The sequence below is a fragment of the Thermothelomyces heterothallicus genome (assembly GCF_042370625.1).
Source record: "Thermothelomyces heterothallicus CBS 202.75 unplaced genomic scaffold P884_scaffold_6, whole genome shotgun sequence".
Taxonomy (NCBI): Eukaryota; Fungi; Ascomycota; class Sordariomycetes; order Sordariales; family Chaetomiaceae; genus Thermothelomyces; species Thermothelomyces heterothallicus.
The window spans coordinates 714,816-732,822 of NW_027192567.1; the positions used below are offsets into that span (position 1 = coordinate 714,816).

The 18,007-nt window shown below is 57.0% G+C and overlaps 4 protein-coding genes across 4 annotated transcripts; 2 read left to right on the forward strand and 2 right to left on the reverse strand.

Annotated features, from left to right (window-relative positions):
• Positions 1–4,114: 4,114 nt before the first annotated feature.
• P884DRAFT_239711 (uncharacterized protein) lies at positions 4,115–8,508 on the reverse strand. Its single transcript, XM_069440148.1, has 6 exons — positions 8,000–8,508; positions 6,908–7,817; positions 6,662–6,856; positions 5,643–6,603; positions 5,414–5,575; positions 4,115–5,315 (listed from the first exon to the last, which is right to left on the reverse strand). Exons 1-6 carry the CDS (start codon positions 8,221–8,223, stop codon positions 4,594–4,596), a joined length of 3,174 nt encoding a protein of 1,057 aa, XP_069299296.1. The 5' UTR covers positions 8,224–8,508; the 3' UTR covers positions 4,115–4,593.
• Positions 8,509–11,526: 3,018 nt separating this feature from the next.
• Positions 11,527–12,709, forward strand: P884DRAFT_239713 (uncharacterized protein). The gene is made up of 2 exons (XM_069440149.1): positions 11,527–12,083; positions 12,154–12,709. The coding sequence occupies exons 1-2, from the start codon at positions 11,614–11,616 to the stop codon at positions 12,542–12,544; spliced, it is 861 nt and encodes a 286-aa protein (XP_069299297.1). The 5' UTR covers positions 11,527–11,613; the 3' UTR covers positions 12,545–12,709.
• Positions 12,710–12,778: 69 nt separating this feature from the next.
• P884DRAFT_195871 (PAP2 superfamily-domain-containing protein) lies at positions 12,779–13,875 on the reverse strand (the record flags this gene model as incomplete). The annotated part of the gene is made up of 3 exons (XM_069437939.1): positions 12,779–13,216; positions 13,325–13,657; positions 13,816–13,875. The coding sequence occupies 3 exons, from the start codon at positions 13,873–13,875 to the stop codon at positions 12,779–12,781; spliced, it is 831 nt and encodes a 276-aa protein (XP_069299298.1).
• A 1,042-nt stretch (positions 13,876–14,917) lies between these two features.
• On the forward strand, positions 14,918–17,695 carry P884DRAFT_239719 (RWD domain-containing protein). The gene is made up of 2 exons (XM_069440150.1): positions 14,918–15,846; positions 15,931–17,695. The coding sequence occupies exons 1-2, from the start codon at positions 15,246–15,248 to the stop codon at positions 17,442–17,444; spliced, it is 2,115 nt and encodes a 704-aa protein (XP_069299299.1). The 5' UTR covers positions 14,918–15,245; the 3' UTR covers positions 17,445–17,695.
• Positions 17,696–18,007: the final 312 nt, after the last annotated feature.

An 18,007-nucleotide genomic window follows, 5' to 3' on the forward strand; every position in this document is an offset into this window, starting at 1 on the left:
AGAGATACACGCTACTTGAAACATGCAATGACCTTCGTCATGACTTATGAGTCTCCGTCTTTGCTCTCGCGGCCCCTCCGCTGATGTCAGGGACAATTGCGAGGGCGATCGAGCCCCAATTGACCCTAAAGGAACTGCGGTAAGCACCTAAGGGATCTACCTACTGACTTGGTCAGTAGGAATAACGTAGATACACCACACCAACTTGGTTGAGGCTACTTAGCCCTTGCACAGGTACTATGTACACGCCCTATGCCCCGCCAAGAGGCCCTCGCATGCATCACGAGGGAATTCAGGATTGTCAGCCAGCAAGGCGCAAGAGACGAATTGAGCCTTTCATCCGACCCCTGGCTCGGGCACGGGCCCCCCCATTGCACAATGCGGGCAGCGTAGGCCCGCACAAAAAAACAACAAAAAAATAACTGGCTCATTTCCTCCTGTCTTGTGATTGGGGCAAGCGCAAGCCAAGTGAACAACTTTCTCCCCCTTAAACGCTAATGCTGTCATTCCTCGCGAACCCCGCAGAACCGTCCTCGCTGTGGGGAAGAAGCGCTCCATGCCTCATTCTGCCAAGCGGCGTGTGGAGAAGCCAATCAGCGCCCCTCGCCTCATCGCCGAGCCGCGACCACACGTGTGAACTCCCGCTCTCGCGACCCGGGCCCAGTTCGTCAGCTCTTAAGGAGCCAGGGGTTGCGCAGCGGAGGCGAGGATCGGGCAGGACACTTGCTCCGGTCTCTGGATGTCCATCTTTTGTTGGACGAGAGGAGCCCGCTCGGCCACGTTCTTGTGTGGGATCGGCGGAAACGGGGCAAAAGCATTTGATCAGGACTCCCGTGTCCGTTGCCCCGTGTTCGGTGCCGGGCGATCAACAAGGCACATGTCAGCCAAAAACGGACCAAACAAAAACTTCATTTCAAGGTCTGTAGGGAGGGAGAGCAACTGAGCGAGACAAGCCAGCAGGTAGTTAGCAGCCGTTGTCCCGTCACCCGGGGAGGGGCCAATTGATTACAGATTGCATTCCTAGAAGAGAGAAAAAAAAGCGCGCACACCCGCATCTCCCAGTGCGTAGGGATTCAAAAGGCGCAGGCTCGGCAGGTGATGTCGGTGAAACGGTCGTGTGCGTGCGTGTTGAGGCGAAAGGGCGAAAGGGCGAATCACAGCCCGGCCGTTGGCCCGAACTCTGCAAGAGCTCTCTCTGCCCGCCGTGCAACAAACCTCATCCTTCCCGCTGCCCGCCCGTTGGGCCGCGGTTGGTTCCGACCTCAAGAGAGTTGCGACTTACCTACTCAGAAACTCTTCCTGAGAATTGCTAGTTGACTTACCAGGAGCAACGCGGCGTCGATGGCCAACGCTGCAACACGACTGCTGCGAAATTGCCAAACCGGGAAGGGAGGTCGGCAAGACTCGGAACTGAAGTCATGATCGATCGGGCTTGGTAACTAACTAGTTATGTGCGCAGTACATGCATGAAGAACTCAAGTACCCTGGACGTTTTTCGTCGGGGTTAGTTCCCCGAACCCTGGCGGTCCTGGTTGTATTTTTCTCCGGCGCTGCTCTCTGACCACACCCCTCGACCGCCCCATATCTTGAAGCCATTCTTTAACAGACAGAGAGGACACTGGTTATTCTATTACGCCTAGCATATGTATTCTTACCGGTTCTTGCGTTCTTGGTCATGTGAACGAAAGCTGCTCGTTTCGTGACGAGTCAAACCTCTTCCCGTTTTCGAGTCATTCATGAGTGGAGCTGCTTAGTCTATGAAAGCCTCGACAGCCCCAACTCAAGTCCCCACTTCCCACCCCTCCACCTTCCCCCTCCAGTGCCGGCCGCAGCTCCGCAAAGACGACGCGCATTCCACATTGCTCGCCAATAATTGCCAATCCCCGCTGTTTGGTTTGTTCTGATTTGTTCTGTGCCCGTATACGGCCAGGCATACAGCACGGGAGACGTGAAGACGGGATCATGAAATTGGTCCCGAGCAGCCGTTGTTCCAGTCGTATCTCTCTGTAGTTACCAAGAATCAGGCCCTGTTGGGTTTGTGCTCGTGCCTTTTCCCCAGGTAATAACGGGATCTGCCGTTTCTGGTTGCCCACTGTAAAAGGTACATACCTCCGTGCCCACAATCAAATTTCTTTGATATACTCCATGCACCGCACAAAATCAAACTCCACAAAGTAGGCCATCCTAGGTTCATACTTGATACTCTCCAAGCCCACCAACACACCGCCGCCTCCCCCGCCTATCCCAATTCCAAGGAGCGGCTGCGCTCACGATTGGCTCCAGCTTGGGATGTCCGTTAGCGGACACTAGTAGGACTGGCCCCGCATACTACACTACATACGGAGTGCATTAGTTAGTGGAGGACGAGGCCAGCAGTGGGCGCTCCGTCCTTTCCCGGCCGTCGGAGTCGGGAGTCCAGGCTGGGTCGGTAAGGTCGGCTCGGGCGCGATTGGATTGGTCAGCCCGGCGTTAAGAGCTGAAGCTGCATGTAATCATGTAGGCACCCATTAGTTAGTTACCACACAGGTTTGTTTCTGTATGTACTGCGTAGGTGCGGATATGAACGGGATCGAGGTAGCACGCTAGTGGAAAGCGTTGGAAAAGTACGGGCAAGCTAAGTACACCAGAAAAAAAAATAAGTTACAATACGGTGTACATGTATTGTCCAAAGGCACACCAGAGTGGTGAGTATCGGCCGTCTGTGGTGATTTCGTGATACACCGGTCAAGCTCTGAAGAGTTACAAGTCAGTCGTCGAGGCCCTTCCCGCTTGACTGCCCGACTTTCTCGTGGTCAGAAGGGGTTAGATGGAAGGGCAGCGAACACTTGCATATCTAGAACAGCTGGTGGCTTTAACGGTTGTCGTCATCAGCAAGCATTACCACATCCCCCAACTGAGAGGGGTGCGAGTTATGTACGGAGCCAAGTGCGAAGGTGTGTGATCAAAGGTGACAGACACCCCGCGGTGAAAGTCTCTGGCTGTCACGCGGGCATCCACGGGGCCGTCACGCAGTACAGTACAGAGGCCTCCGTAAGGGTTCCTGATCACGCTAAGGCCTCGCTTAGTAGTCTGTAGGTACAGTACATACAACAAGCGTTTCCGCCCTTGGCGTGCGATGACAGTTCGATTTTTTTCTTCGTCTTTGTTTCTCTTTCCATTCTAGCTTCATTCGTTCTCGACGGAGGATTATTCCCCATTACACGCCTCCCCGCTCTTCTGCCCTATCGCAAGTTCATGAAGGAATAGCGTGTCTGTACGCAGTTTAATACGGAGAGTACTCCGCACCTTCCTCGTACCACCAGCCGCCAAGGCCATTCCTGAGGAAGGGACTCTCATCGAATCATAGCAGGACGGTGGGTCTTTCGAAGTTCCTAATAAGCACGCCGAAGGGAAGCACGGGCTATCCAATTACGCCAGAGGAGCATAGAGTGTGTATGTAGGTACCTTTAACACGCATTCGTGGTTCCACCATCGAGCTGGCCGTCTCCCAGTTGCGGTCGCAGTGGTAGCACTATTGCATGCCGTCTGGTTTGTCCCAAGCACGGGGACAAACCACGCATGCAAAAAAAGGGAAAAAAAATGAAAATCCGGGGCCCCGGTGCGTGGATTCGAATGTTTCAGGGAACCTGCCTTTTGCCCCTCCCCAAAAAAAACTTGGCGGATGGAGACACTGAGGGGCATCGGTTCCCCGCAGGTCTACGCGGTAAGCCCCGATCTCGACCGAAACTGACGGCTCCAGGTAGAAGCAGTGCGGTCACGGCGCGACCTCTGAAGAATCGAGACCCTGCAAGGTGTTTGTTCAAGTAAACGCTAGTTAGGGACTAGTGGCAATTCCATCACGTCAACCTTGTCTTCCGTACATTCCTCATTGTCCAAGTACACTACTGCTGATAACTACCCCACCACCACCCCTGAGTGTGATCATACACAGTAGTGTAGTGTAGTGTACGGTCATCCTCCGTCTCGTTTCCTCTCCGGCCCAGAGTCCGGAGATTGACAATCCCCACTTTCAGGCCCTCGCACTACACCAGGGCCCCCGTTCACATGCCCCAGTGTCTCGGCCACTGGCAGCCAACACCCAATGAAGGAAAAGAAAAGAAATTGGTTTGGAGGCGGGAGAGTGGTTTCAACCAAGCGGGAGATGATATTTGAAAATGAATGAAGAGAACACGACGTCGCCCAGATCTCATGAGACTCTTGCTTCCCCATGGAGGTCGCGTCGCATAGACATCTGCTGTATCCGTAGTAGTTAATCGTCCGTACGAGGAAACAAAATGCTTTCCCACCAGTGGCATCTTGTCCTGTATCCGTATTATGTTATGTATTACCCACCTCCCCAACATGCCGCGCATGTACCCAGACCTCGCGATACTCTCCACTCCTTGTCTCACTATAGGAAGCCGCCCCGGTGTGTGTGTGTGTGTGTGTGTACAAGAAGACGCCTCTTCGGCGACGGTATACAAAGAACCAGGTCGGAACGGACCTCACCGGCGTCGCGCCAACAACATTCTACGAATGGGCCGCAATTCTGTCTATAATATAGACACCTAGCAATCCGGATCATCCTTGTCTGTTTTCTCACTCACACTCAGCTCACGCTGCCGGCTCCGCCTTGGCGTACACGCTCAGCCGGTTGCCGTTGCCGCACAGCTGGTTCGCGTCTCCGGCGCACGGCATCGAGCAGTCCGCCTGCGCGGGCGCCTCGACGGCACCCTCGGCGAACTCATCGCCGCAGTAGCACTCCCGCCCGTACTCGGCCCCGAAGAAAGCGTGGCCCTCGCAAAAGGCCGCGCACGCCTCCAGCGTCAGCTCGTCCGACGCGGTGCTAGCCTTCCCGAGCGCCCGCACGCCCGTCGCCTCCGTCATGCACCCGTACCACGTCCATGTGCTGCCGCCCGCGCCGGTCGCGGTGACGGTGACGGTGGCGGGTTGGGTCGGCTGTGCCGTGGGCGCCGGCGGGACGGTAGGGTCTTCGTACAGCTCCAGACGGTTGGGCCCGCCGCAGTACTGGGCCGGGTTGCCCGAGCAGGGCATGGAGCAGTCGGCGAGCGAGGTGTTGGAGGACGTCGCGGCGAGGGCATTGCCGCAGTAACACTCGGCGGCGTACTCGGTGCCAAAGTACCTGTAGCCGGTGCAAAAGGCGGCGCAGTTCTCGAGGGTCATGTTGTCGGCCGAAGCGTACGTCTTGGCAGCGAGGGCGCGGACGCCAGCGCCTTCGGTCCAGCAGCCGACGTGGGTGAAGGGAGAGACGGTCGGGGCCCGCGAGGGAATCGTGGTCGAGGTGGCGGGGCCTGTTGTTGTGCTGGTCGTGGCGGCTTTTTTTTTCCCCAGAAAACAGCGAAGGTTAGGAATCCGTTGAGGGACTTGTGTCGTTTTCTCATGCTCAAGCCAAAGGTAATTCAAGCCGTCTCACCTTCCGAGGATGGGCCCGCCGTGGAGGATACGCTCGAGAGTCGGTAGAGCTCGAGGCGGTTTCCGGCGCCGCAGTACTCGAACGGGTCACCTGCGCACACCATGTCGCACTCGGCCTCGGGAGCCGGAACGCTGCCAGCATTGAGGCTGTTACCGCAGAAGCCTGCAAACATGTCAGTCACTCTGTCCGGGGCGGGCCGTTGCGCTCGGGGGTCAAGGCCACCACTCACATTCGCGGCCGTACTCGGCGCCGAAGTAAGTGAAGCCGGCGCAGTACGTCGCGCACTTCTCAAGCGTCATCGAGTCGTCAGCGTATACCTCCTTCCCGCTAAGAGCTCTGCCGGTGGCCGCCTCCGTCTGGCATCCGACAAAGGTGTAGTCGCCCACAGTCGGCTTAACAGCCAGCGTGCCCGTCGGTGTGGGAGTGGCAGACGTGGTACGGGTGGCGGTGGTCGAATACAGCTCGAGGCGGTTTCCGGCGCCGCAAAATTCGGTCGGATCACCGCCACACACCATGTTGCACTCCTCAACCGGGGCCTCACTGCTGCTGGGATGGAGGCTGTTGCCACAGTAGCATTCCCTGCCGTACTCGGTGGCCCAGTAATCGAAGCCGGTGCAGTTGGCCATGCAGGATTCGAGTGTCATCTCATCGTAGGCGAAAGTAGCCCCGCTGAGCGCCCGCACGCCCGTTCCTTCGGTCCAGCAACTGACGAAAACGTAACCACCGACCGTAGGCTTGACAGCAGGGGTCGGGGAGGCGGTAGTGCTGGCGGTCGTGCTGGCGGTCGAGCTGCTGGAACCGGACGTGGTGCTGGTAACACTAGCAGAGCTGGAGGACGTGGAAGTCGTCGACGATGTCACGGAGGAAGTACTCGGTGGTGTAACATCAGAGCAGGTGGCGCCACCGGTGAAGGTGCCGCAAGTACCGCTGAGATCGCTTGCCTTGTTGAAGTCATCAGTGTAGGCGGTGGCATTCGAACCAGCGGTTACGCTGATCCTGGCATTGTAGCTAAGCCCGCCGGGAATGGTGAAACTGCCTGAATAGAAAGTGTACGGGCCAACGCAGTCGCCCTTCGTCATTTGCACGGTAGCTTCGTTCAGGGCCGGAACTGGGTTGTCGTCGGGGGTGTTACGAGGAGTCAGATACGAGACGATGAGATTAACTGGGAGATCGCTGAGGTCGTTGCGGAGCTGTATCTTGGTCAGCACCCGCTGCACAACTTGCCATCAATAGGAGAGCAAAACTAACAAGAGCAGAGACAGTGAGTGACCCGGGCCCTTGGAGCAGGCAGCTCTGTGGCTTCTGCAGGATAACGGCATCAGACACGGGGTACGAGTTGCCATTGTTATCGTATGTCCTGCTCGAACCGTCATTGAGGTTCAGGACGAGAGTGAAGGACGAGATACCGGACGCAACCGGAATGGTAGCCTCAATCGGGAAGAACTAAGACGGTCAGCAAGAAGCACGCCAAACCAAGTCGGGCATCCTACGTACTCCAAAGGTGTCGTCAAAGCCGGTAGCGACGCCCTGCAACGTGGAGGTCGTGGAGCAAGTGCTGGAGGAGCCGCAGTCGTTCCCGCCGTTCCGGTCCTTCCAGGTGAGGACAACGTTCTTGATGGAGCTCGCCGGCAGCTCCGTGGTCCGGACTCGAATATGTCCTGTCAAGAGGAAGGTGGTGCCGCCCGAGTTCAGGGTCAGCTGAATGTCGACCGGCTTGACGGCATACGGCGCGATGGGGTCGGTAAGGGTGACACCGGCGGGAACAACATCGATCATTTTCTGGAGCACGACCCGGCAGGTGTCGCGGAAGACATCAGGATCGGTCAGGGTGGTGATGGTCACGTTCTGGTCCGAGTTGTAAACCTTGAAGTCCGAATTACGGCCGACACCAATGGAAGCGCCAACGACAAGAGGGTTCTGGGTGTTTCCGGACACATACTCGGTGGCCACCCTGTTGTCGAACGTGGCGTTGGTCGTATCGAAGGGAATTTGGCCGACGTTGGCGGGGACGATCTGAGGAAACTCGGTGCTGTGAACAGCGCCGAGGGTATGGCCGCAGGCGACCAGCTGGATCATCTCGGTGGGGGTGAATCCCATCCGGTCAAACTGCTGCCTGAAAGTAACGACCGAGTTCTGGGGCTGCGGAACACCCGCGCTGCCGGCCGTGGTGGCATCTTTGCGGCCCAGTCTCAGGGGGACTATGGGGCCGCCGCAGGAGCGAACCGAGGCGTATACTCCAGCGGCGATCAGGTCGGCGAGGCTTGACCTGGAAGACAAGTAGTTGGCAAGGAACTCGAGCGTAGTGCGGTGGCCGGGGCCCGTGTTCTCGCCATTGTTCAGCTCGAATTGCAGCGAGCCGTCAAGTCCACCTGTGCCAAAGTAGCGGTTGTGCGGTGCCATGTCACTGGCTCAAAGGGTTAGCGCTCACCAACTCCTCTACGACCCGTTACCGAGTCCTCGCCGCGACAGGCTTTGCACCAAAGAAAAAAGAAAGAAAAAAACATGTAACTGCGCCTGACTGCAGCCCATCCTTCCTTCGCGTATCCCCCCACAAAATGGAACCCTAAAAAATAAGACAGCACATACTGGAATCCCACACGCAGCCATTCGCTCGCCGTGATGCGTCCAGGACCGGCAGCTTCGTTGTTGCAGGGCGTGATGATGTCGTTGAACAGGCTCCCTTTGAACCCCTGAAGCTGGAAGACGATCTCCTCCATGTGGTCGGTAGCTGCGGGCCATGTCGGATCGGCCTTGCCAGTCTGGGCCGCGAGCGACAGCAGACCGGTAAGGAGAGTTGCTTTCGTTCTCATCTCGGCCGCGGATTTCACACCATCTAGACTTCTGGCCGGGGTCGCGCGTCGTAAAAGTGATCCTCGTGGGAAATGTAAAACGAGTGAACCGGAACCCGGAGACGCGATCCTTGGTCCCTGGCGGTTTGTGGATGATCAGAGCAGGACAGCTCAGAGTGATTGACTTCTTGAGCGCGGGAGAAGCGAATGGACAGAGCAGCGTGAAACCACAAGAAGTGAGAGTACACGACCTAGATGGTCCAAAAGTCCGGCCGAGCCAGAGCTATCGCGAGCTGCTCTCCAGGACTCCAGGGAGGGCATGTTGGGCGGCAATGTGGTTTTGACCTCTTTTTCTTTTCTTTTTTTTTTTTTTTTCCTTTCACACAATCGCTGACCACCCCTCCCCCCCCCCCCAAAACAGAGAGAGCTGAACTGGGTGTCACTGCGTATCTGCACGTTAGTTCGTCTGTCACTCGTATTCTTGCAGGGTCTTGCTCAATTCGACCGGGTTCAAGGAACGCCAAGGGCCGCCTCGTCCGGAACTCGCGTTTGTTTGATTGGCTTGAGCGGCTTATCGATCCCCTCCTTCTTGCCTCCTAGCCGCATCTCGCCCATTTCGTGCCTTATGGGACCTGACAAGTAGCTTGGCATTGGCGGGAACCCCAGCCGAGACTATTGAACGCTGGCACAACTTCTGTAGTACTATTAGACGAGCCACGTCAACGGAGTTTGTTGGGCTGATGCGGTTAGTTACCATCCGCCCAAATTTGCGTTCTCCTTTCTTTTTTATTAGTTCGGGTGGAGATGTGAGCTGGGCCAGAATGCAGAGACCCGGCGAGTTCACCGGCAACCATTGCGTGTCTTCTCATGTCTGCATGCAGCACAGGAGGGTTTTCTCCTCTGCTCTGGTCCGCCGATCATCCGAGCCCGGGTCTAGCAGACGCCTTGGCACTTTCGACACCCATGTGCCGATCCCACGTGGTATCCCGCTGCTCCACGCCCGTGGATCGGAGTGCCGCAGTTCAAAACATGTCTTAAACATTGAAATGGATGACAGATGTCAGAATCTTAGACGCCGAGCTCAGTAACGTAATTGCGAAGTTACGGATACTAGACCATCAGCGATTCTGGCGGAGAATTGGGATTTCGAAAAATTGAATCTCCACCCACTTGCTTCCTTAGTCCAACTTTAACCAGACTAGTCGCTCAGATAGTCGGCCCAGGGCTGTGGTAAGCTGTCTTGCAAAAATTGCTAGACAACAAAACATTTGCAGATCGAGTAGTCGCTCCGGGTCGGGAAAAAAAGGCCTATCTTAGCAATAGGAAACGAGAAAGAACCAAGTGCTTGTATACTTTTCGAGTGCCCTTCTCGGACTTCAATGTCAACTGATCGAGTGCTCTTGTCCAACGCTATACACTTGTAAGCGAAGTGGATGACATCGGTCGTCTGAGTGGGCTGGTAAAGGACAGCAATGCTTCCTTACAAATAAGTTAGGCCGAGGAAGCAGTCTTGCGAGCTGGCGAGAAGAGGGAGTCAACCCAAGTCAAAGGAATGCCGCGAAAGGAAGAGATTCCTTCCAAAACAGGATATATTCATTCCTTCCGAAATTGGACAAGAGCAGGACTATCTTCTTAGTATCGTGGCACACAGGTTTTTTTTTAATTACCGAACCAGCCGCCAGGGGAAAACTGTTTTTTGATATGAAGATGGAACCTGTAACATACCGCGTGATATTGACTTATAAGAGGAGTTGCACACAACTAAGACGTCCCTCGAGGTACTGAACCCCGGAAAACAGGATCCCATCCGAGGATCTGCTAAGTTGCCATTGCAACAGAGAGATCTTGCCAGTTTATTCTCTTTCGGGTTGTCCTGAGAGGCGAAACCAGTCTATGAAGTCCTTATGGAAGGTATTACGTATCACTTGGCCGCTTAATAGGTATGTTGGGGTTGAAAGACTTGTGATGGCAGGAGTGGAACTGCCTGCTGGTTCCCCAAAAATCGGCAAGTAGAATGGGTTGGGTTTTGTCACTATTAAGTTACATCACTTGCAGAGATGCAACTACCTTGAGGTACCTAAGGTGGGATACTACTAGATGCCAGTATAACCTAGACACTCTAGCAACTCAGCAGAGGCAGTAGATGTCCGTTTCTGCTAAACCTACCTGTTCAATAAGCTATAAGCAAATAGTCAGGATTCGTCATGATCAACTCCCCTCACCTCAATCCCCCGACTAGCTACAATGGCAGTCCTGTTGGACCGCAGTTCAAATGTCGAAGATTTTGAACTACTCAGCACACACTGAGGGAGAGAGCATGCCCAACTGAAACCTGGAACGGCATGCTGCGGGGTTATAATTATTAAACCGACCACCCCGCTTTCTATATTACCGAGTACTCATCTCTATGGCACAACCTATGTCAAAAAATTTTGGTCTGCTGCTCATCGCTTAACGACCTCGACACCGTTGCGTCAAGAAGCCATATGACGGTCTGTCTATAATCCAATTAAGGGCAGCTCAACTTGTGCTGGGCACTTGTGTATCAGCGAAATCACTACAGAACGAGAAAATAAGTGTTATTTTGGCCGATCGGTTGAAAAAGGACCGCAAGACGGCAATGCAACTCAACGAGGTATAATTATAATCCGTATTCCGTACAGAGTACGCGGTGATGTCGTCGTTGAAACTGCGCCACAATGGCGGTGCACTGCCACGTTTCTTCCCGCTGCAATTGTGGTTATGAAAAAAAAATGCAGACCTGAAGTGGCGCCGGGGTTGCGTCATCATGGGGCTTCGATCAACACCCAAGACAACGACAAAGGGGAAAGATACGTCATGGGCCGGGGCAATGCAACGGAGACGGTTGTGTTTCGGGGACGAGATCAGCGGGGATCAGCTTGGTCTTTGTGGCAAGACGGCACATGATTGGATTTGAGCAAAGAAACAAGGGCAGATCTCAACGCGAGTACACTAGAGGAGCTCGGTGGGCCTTCCGAAGCTGGGGCCACTGCCGGTCTTGGATGGCCACTGACCGGCCGATTGACACAGCGATGCAACAGGCCGCAACCTTCGGGCTTGGCCGGTACTCTGGACCTTCCACCTCTCCATGTGGCCGTGTTTCATTTTAACTAGAATTTCAGTCCTTGTTGCCGTGGGGTGGCCATTTGTCGTGCAAATACCCAAATCTTGCCTGTGAAATTCTTCCCTTCTCCGAATCGGTCACCTGCCTGCCCTGAGATGCCGAATCTGCGGCAGCGGAACCTCGAAACCATCATCGACCTGTGAGCGCAGTAGCTGCACTCTAGGAATTTTCAAGAAATACCCCACGTCCCAAGGCGTCCAATCGCTCTGCGATCATTACCTCGATCCCTCGAAACACCGACCAGAAGAAAAAGCATCGTCAACGCCATGGGCGCGGCCAAAGGCATTGCCCTTCGGGGCTTGATGTTCCTCTTGCGAGCCATTCAGTTCTGCTGCGCCGCCATCGTGCTCGCGCTCTTCTCCTACTTTCTCGCGACTCTTAGCAACCATAACATGCACATCCGTACTTGGGTACGGGCGGTCGCAGGCATCTCTGGCGTTGGTGTCCTCTACACTATCCTTGCCCTGCTCATGCTCTGCTGCGTACCCGGCCGCTCATTCCCGTCATTCATCACGATGGTCCTCGATGTGGCCTTCATCGGCGGCTTCATTTACATTGCTACTGCGAACCGCGGCGGGGCGTCGTCTTGTAACGGGGAGGTCGACACGGTGTATGGCAAAGGAGATGCGAATACCAATGTGGTGGATAACGGCAGCGGCGGGTTTACGGCGCTGCCTAGTTTGAGGACGGCTTGCAAGATGGAGTCGGCATGCTTGGCAGTATCGATCGTTGCAGTGTACGTCCTCATTTCCTCCCTTCTCTCGACGAGAATACCTCTCGTAGGCTGACATGTGAGTTGACGATAGCATCTTGTTCGCCATCACTCCGTTCGTCAGCCTGGCCCTCGTTCGCCACCGCCGTAAGGAGGCGCGCTTCGGCCCGTCCCCGGCCAACAACTACACCGAGGGCTACGGCCGCCGCAAGCGCTTTAACTGGTTCGGCCTCGGCCGGAAGCGCACTGCACCGGTGGACGGCATTCCGGATCCCAACGCGCTGCCCCAGCACTCTACCCCGGAGGATCTGCGCAATAGCTATGCGACGGAGCAGACCCGGGTGGGCAGCGGCGGCGGGTATGGCGGGTTGGGCAACGGCTCGACCAAGTCACCGTATGGCGCCGGCAATGACATTCCGCTCGGGAATTACCCGAATGGTAGTACCGGGTATCGGTATGACAATCCCGGTGTGTATCACCGGTAAGATGTCGAAACCGTGCTACTTGTGGTTCCGGGCAAGCCGATGAGACAGCAGCGGTGTATTTGGACGAGTCAGTGCTTCAAATGTTGATAAAAGGCAGAGCCGAGTTGTAATGTGCTTTATCAGGAACGCTCGAAACTATTTGCGCGATTAGAGAGAGTAATAGGCTACTTGCATTTTTTGAGTCCTCGTGCCAACCCATTCACAAATGGTTCCCACCTGCTCTAACCGGGATCCTCACTGCCCCTTCTTCTCTTTCGCCCTCTCCCTGCTCTGCTCCCTCTCCAGCACCAGCCGCCGCTTCTCTTCCCACTTTTCCCACCCAGCCTGGCACAGATCTTCCTCGACCACCAGGTCTCTCATCCGGAACCACCTCGCCGGCGGCAGCTCAAGAGCCCAAGCGACCATTCCCGTTTCCCTCATCAGATACGTCACCGCAAACCAGGCGGCCGCACACCCCGCGCCGGCCGCGGAGCCGGCCACCACCTGCCTCACGGTGTGGTACCCCAGATACACTCGGCTCCACGCCACCAGGCCGGCAACGAGCAGCGCACCGGCGCTCACCACGACGCGCTGGGCCATCGTCCAATGCGAGTGCGAGTACGCCTCGATCGACCGGCTGGCCGCCGCGAGCCCCCCGCTAACGTAGGCCCGGTGCACGTCGCTCAATCTCGGCTCCGCGTCCCCTTCCCCTTCCCCTTTCCCTTCCCCTTCTCCTTCCCCGTTCCCGTTCCCGTCCGCGACAGTCGCCGCCGCCCGGTCTCCCTTACCAGGCGGCACGACGGCGCGCCCTCCGAGCCGCGGCGGGGGGGGCAGCCTCGCCGGGCGATGGCGCACGCACAGGAACAGGGCGAGGGCGACGGCCCAGAAGGCGGCGAACTGGGCGTGCGAGCTGGGCATGCCGTAGCCCTTGCCGACGCCGAGCCGGCGCGGCCGCTCCTCCTTGATCAGGCGCTTGAGGGCAAAGTTGATGGCCTCGCACGCCAGCTGGCCCAGGAACATGAGCAGCACCTCGGCCTCGCGCGTCGACCAGAGCAGCGTCGCGTAGACGACGCACAGCGCCTGCGGCAGCAGGGAGAGGAAGGCGGAGGCGGTGGAGAGCGGGTCCGTGGGGTTCTGGGGATTGCGGTCGAAATCAGAGTCGGTCCCCCCCTGTCAGCCCGTCTTGATTCCGTGCTCTCTTGTCTTATTCTTCCTTCTCGTTGAAGGAGGGAGGGGGAGGGGGAGGGGGAGGGGGAGGGGGGGAATACGTGGATGAGCAAGGGAAGACTCACATAGTACACGTGGGTGAGGGAGAGGGAGGCTAAAGGGGCTATATCGTCGTCGGCGGCCATGGTGGCAAACTCTCTTCTGCACTGTTTCTCGGGACTGCTATTTTGTTGTGTTCTGTACTGTTGTGTCGGTTGCGAGCAGCAAGAAGTATGCGCACGGCTCTAGAGAAAAGGAGAGAGGTCGAGGCTCTTTCTGATCGTTTTATCAGCAGCGCTGCTCGTTGGTTCGCTGCATCGTTGGTTTGGCTCTTTCAAGCCCTCATATCAGTTGGCCCGGCCGGGTAAGTGTGTTAACGCGAGCTTGCGCCGTCGTTAGGGGGCCGAAGTTTGTTTCAAGCAGCTGCTCTTCGCCGTGAAATGTGAACGGCAGAAAGGCCGGCCTTGGCAGAAGTTGGCCAATCGGCAGAGGCCAAACCCCCAAACCCCCAAACCCCCAAACCCCCTCCCCTTCCGGGTAACTAACTACCTCCAACTCGCAGCGGTATCCGTAGTAGTTACTCCACCCATTCCCGCGTGATGCGCTAAGCCAGTAATGCACCTTTCACTGCATATCGTATTGATCTCACACAATGCGCTGGGCTACTTGACTGATAGTTCTTCATATAATTCCACCAAAGAAGAAAATAAAGGAGTGCTGAGTGACGAAGCTTGCCAAAACTACGCAATTGTGGGCGGTCCGTAGGTGCCTCTATTATCATGTGGGTAATTGCATCCGTTTCTCCCAAGTATGGAAGGCCCTCAAGCGACCTGACTTTTGGGGTGGATGCTGTAGGTGCATACCTGATGGACGTAGGTATATACCGTATGAGGTACTACATACAAATTACATTACAAAAGTATCCTTGTAGGATACTTGGCGTTCTAAGTCAGACAGAGGGGTATGTGACCTTGGTTCTCAGGTTCGCGGAATGGGCAGTTCTAGTGTAGTTAATCCGCTCTACGGAATGCGTGTCCCGTACAGTACTGTACAAGGAGGCACAGATCGCGCTAAGCAGGTGCAGGTGCGCGTGTGGCAACCCCGCCATTCTGCACTGGCCGAGACGAGTCCTCGATTAGTTTTTAGTGTCTTGATACCCATGACTCCGGGTCACCGATGAGCCCGTCCTCAAAAACCGAAACTTGCAAAAAGGATGTGTTTTGCCCCTCAGACTTCAAGCTACCGTCAATTCGACATGTCGCCATGACTGCAATTTAGCATCTCCGGCTGTCTAACAAATCTCCACAGAGCCTGGGGTGAGCGCCTCTACGGAGATAGCTGTCGGCGATTGCAGGGAATCGAAAATCCTTCAAAAGAGAACCGCATGGGGAAGCATATGCGCAAGAGGCCGTCGACCTTGGTTCTCGGGTCGCTGCGTTGGGATAGCGGGCGCAGGTAGCCGCGGACTGCGGAATTTCTGGAGACGAACGGGCGGCGGGTCAATCTCACCACGGAAATGGCCGACGACCTTGACGATCCGCGGGACGCCGAGCTCATCACTCTCGCTGCGATCTATCCCGAGATACAGCAGATGCATCCAGACGATCCCTATGGCATCGTCCTCGAGGTCCCGGTCAATCCGCCGAAGCCCGTGAACGTTTTCTTTCGCGCGAGCGCCGACGACGATGCGCTATCACAAGCCCCCAACGGGGCGCCGAGTGATGCCGCTGCCGGATCGGACCAGCAAGGCGCCGTCGATTCCCACGAGCTTGCGTACCTGCCCCCGGTGCGCTTGGAGATCACGCTAGGGCCCAAATACCCTGCCGAGCAACCACCGCAGGTCAGGGTCTCGACCAGCCCGTCATGGATCCCAGTCGAGACGATCAAGCGGTTGGAGGATGATGCGTCGCGCCTCTGGGAGGAGCTGGGCCGGGGTATCGTTGGTTTCACATACATCGACCATGTGCAGCAGGCCGCCGCCGACGTGTTTGGGCTCGTGGACGAACGGGGCTCCCTCGAGCTGGATTCGAGCCACCGGACAGCTATCCTGGGCCATGATATCAGCGCGAGAAAGGCGGCATTCGATAACGAGACTTTCGAATGCGGGGTGTGTCTCGGTATGTTGCTGCCCCGAGGAACGGGCGGGCCAACACGGGCTCTTCTCTGCGACCTACTGTGCGTGTTCGCTAACAAGGGACTAGAACCCAAGAAGGGCTCTGTCTGCCATCGAATGTTGGATTGCGGCCACGTCTTCTGCGTTGACTGCCTACAGGGCTTCTACAATGCCGCCATCAGAGAAGGGGACATCGCGGCAGTGATCTGTCTGGAACCCAACTGCGCAAAGGACCGCGCGAAGGCCGCCTCGCCTGGCAGCAAGCGCAAGAGAGTCAGGACCTTCATCCACCCCAGCGAACTGTTGCAGATTCCCCTGGACCAGGACGTGGTCAAACGCTATCTGATGCTCAAGTACAAGATCGAGCTTGAGTCTGACAGGAGCACCGTCTACTGCCCACGAAAGTGGTGTAACGGCGCGGCGAGGTCCAAGAAGCACAAGAAACCCCAGGGCCTAGAGCTGCCCGAAGCGTCCGACAACTCGGCCAGCGAGGGGGAAGAGGAAGACGAAAAGGATTCCCCCGAGGGCGAGGACAACAAGCCAAAGACACGCGAGCGCCTTGCTATTTGCGAGGAATGCAGCTTTGCTTTCTGTGCCCGCTGCCTCCAGTCGTGGCACGGAGAGTTGAACTTCTGCCCCGGCAGCCGCGAGGAGCGCCTCGCGGCCGCGGAGCTGGCCTCGCTGGAATACATCAGGCTACACACGACGCCGTGCCCCAAGTGCGGAGTGCCGGCGCAGAAGATCCAGGGCTGTAATCATATGCTCTGCAGCCGCTGCGGAACACACTTCTGTTACCTCTGCTCTACCCGGCTCGACCCCGCCAACCCGTACCGACACTTCAACACGCCGCCAACCGCAGCGAGGTCCGAGCCCTGCTATATGCGTCTGTGGGAGCTAGGGGAAGGAGATGGTGCTGATGCTCCGGGATTTGAGCGTGTTGCCGGGGGGTGGGGGCCTGCGATGGCTCACGCCCGGGAGGTCAACCCCGAGAGAGGACGGCCCAGGGAAGAAGCGCACGCTTACAGGAATGGGGCCGCCGCGGCGCCAGCTCGAGGAGGTCACGCCAACGGCGGGGGGGAGGTCGTCGGTATCGCGCGGGAGGGTCCTCTTGTCCTTCGGATAGCCGCCGACCCACCGGCGGTCCCTGGACGCGGCGGACCGGATGGGGGACAGCCAGCGGCGCCGGCGCCGGCGGCAGCAGCAGGAAGAGGAGCCCAGAGAGGAGCAGCCTTGAGAGAGCCAGGAGCTGCACGGAACCAGCCCGCAGCACGAGGTGGGGGACGACTCCGACTCCGAGAGCAACAACAACAACAACAAGCCGCTCGGGGTGCAGGCGCAGACGCAGGTGGGGCCGCGGCAGCACGAAGGGGCCGACGACGAGGCGGTGGCGCCGCCGCCGCAGCTCCTGGGCATCGGCAACATAACAATATCAGGGCGGACCGGGGCGCGCGTGGGCAGCGTCGCAACCACGATCTCGCGGACGCGTGGGACATGGGATGGGACGGCGAGCTAGCCCCGGCTCACGAGGAGTGGGTGAGGCAGTTTGTGCTGCTTGCTCTGAATGACGAGGAACATCTCCTCGTTGGGGAGGACGAGGACTGAGCACTGAGCGGGTTTCTGAGATTCGGATCCTTCTGTCACTTGTATGAAAAACTGACTTCTTTAGCGCCGCTAGACAGCGGACGGTTGTACATACATACGTACACCCTGATACGCAATGAATTTGAATGAGGCCGAGGGGCGGAGATTTCAGCTACCCCAGCTATCGGATAATTCCGTTCAAGGCACATCGGGTGCATTGCGCTTCTCCATCACAGCAGTCATTGGAACAAACGTTCGCCAACTTTTTCCCCTGCTCTCTCGCCCACTAGCAACGGCGCGATGAGGTCTCTCAAACCCCCCAGCCTCCCCATCCCCAAAAAGCTCGCGCAGCCGGGATCGGACGGAGCGAGTGACTTCCAATCGTGGCCATCTCTCTCCTGGTCGTCCGTTACCGCAACGAGTACATATATCTCGGCCCTGGTTCCCTTGCCGCTCGCCTGGGAGGAGCGTGCTGCGACCCCTGGGGGCTGCTGCTGCTGTGCCGCCTGCTGGGCGGACGCGCCCCTGCATACTTGTCAGCCAACTCGGATACATATATATATATAGAGAGAGAGAGGGGGGGG

Excerpts from the sequence above, each read along its gene's own strand:
- P884DRAFT_239711 (XM_069440148.1), bottom strand. The coding sequence starts at position 8,223 with ATGAGAACGAAAGCAACTCTCCTTACCGGTCTGCTGTCGCTCGCGGCC. Across the intron at positions 6,604-6,661 it reads CACTCACTGTCTCTGCTCTT|CTCCGCAACGACCTCAGCGA; the intron begins GTTAGTTTTGCT and ends ACCAAGATACAG. Across the intron at positions 5,576-5,642 it reads CGCCGAGTACGGCCGCGAAT|GCTTCTGCGGTAACAGCCTC; the intron begins GTGAGTGGTGGC and ends ACATGTTTGCAG.
- P884DRAFT_239719 (XM_069440150.1), top strand. The coding sequence starts at position 15,246 with ATGGCCGACGACCTTGACGATCCGCGGGACGCCGAGCTCATCACTCTC. Across the intron at positions 15,847-15,930 it reads CGAATGCGGGGTGTGTCTCG|AACCCAAGAAGGGCTCTGTC; the intron begins GTATGTTGCTGC and ends ACAAGGGACTAG.
- P884DRAFT_239713 (XM_069440149.1), top strand. The coding sequence starts at position 11,614 with ATGGGCGCGGCCAAAGGCATTGCCCTTCGGGGCTTGATGTTCCTCTTG. Across the intron at positions 12,084-12,153 it reads GCAGTATCGATCGTTGCAGT|CATCTTGTTCGCCATCACTC; the intron begins GTACGTCCTCAT and ends AGTTGACGATAG.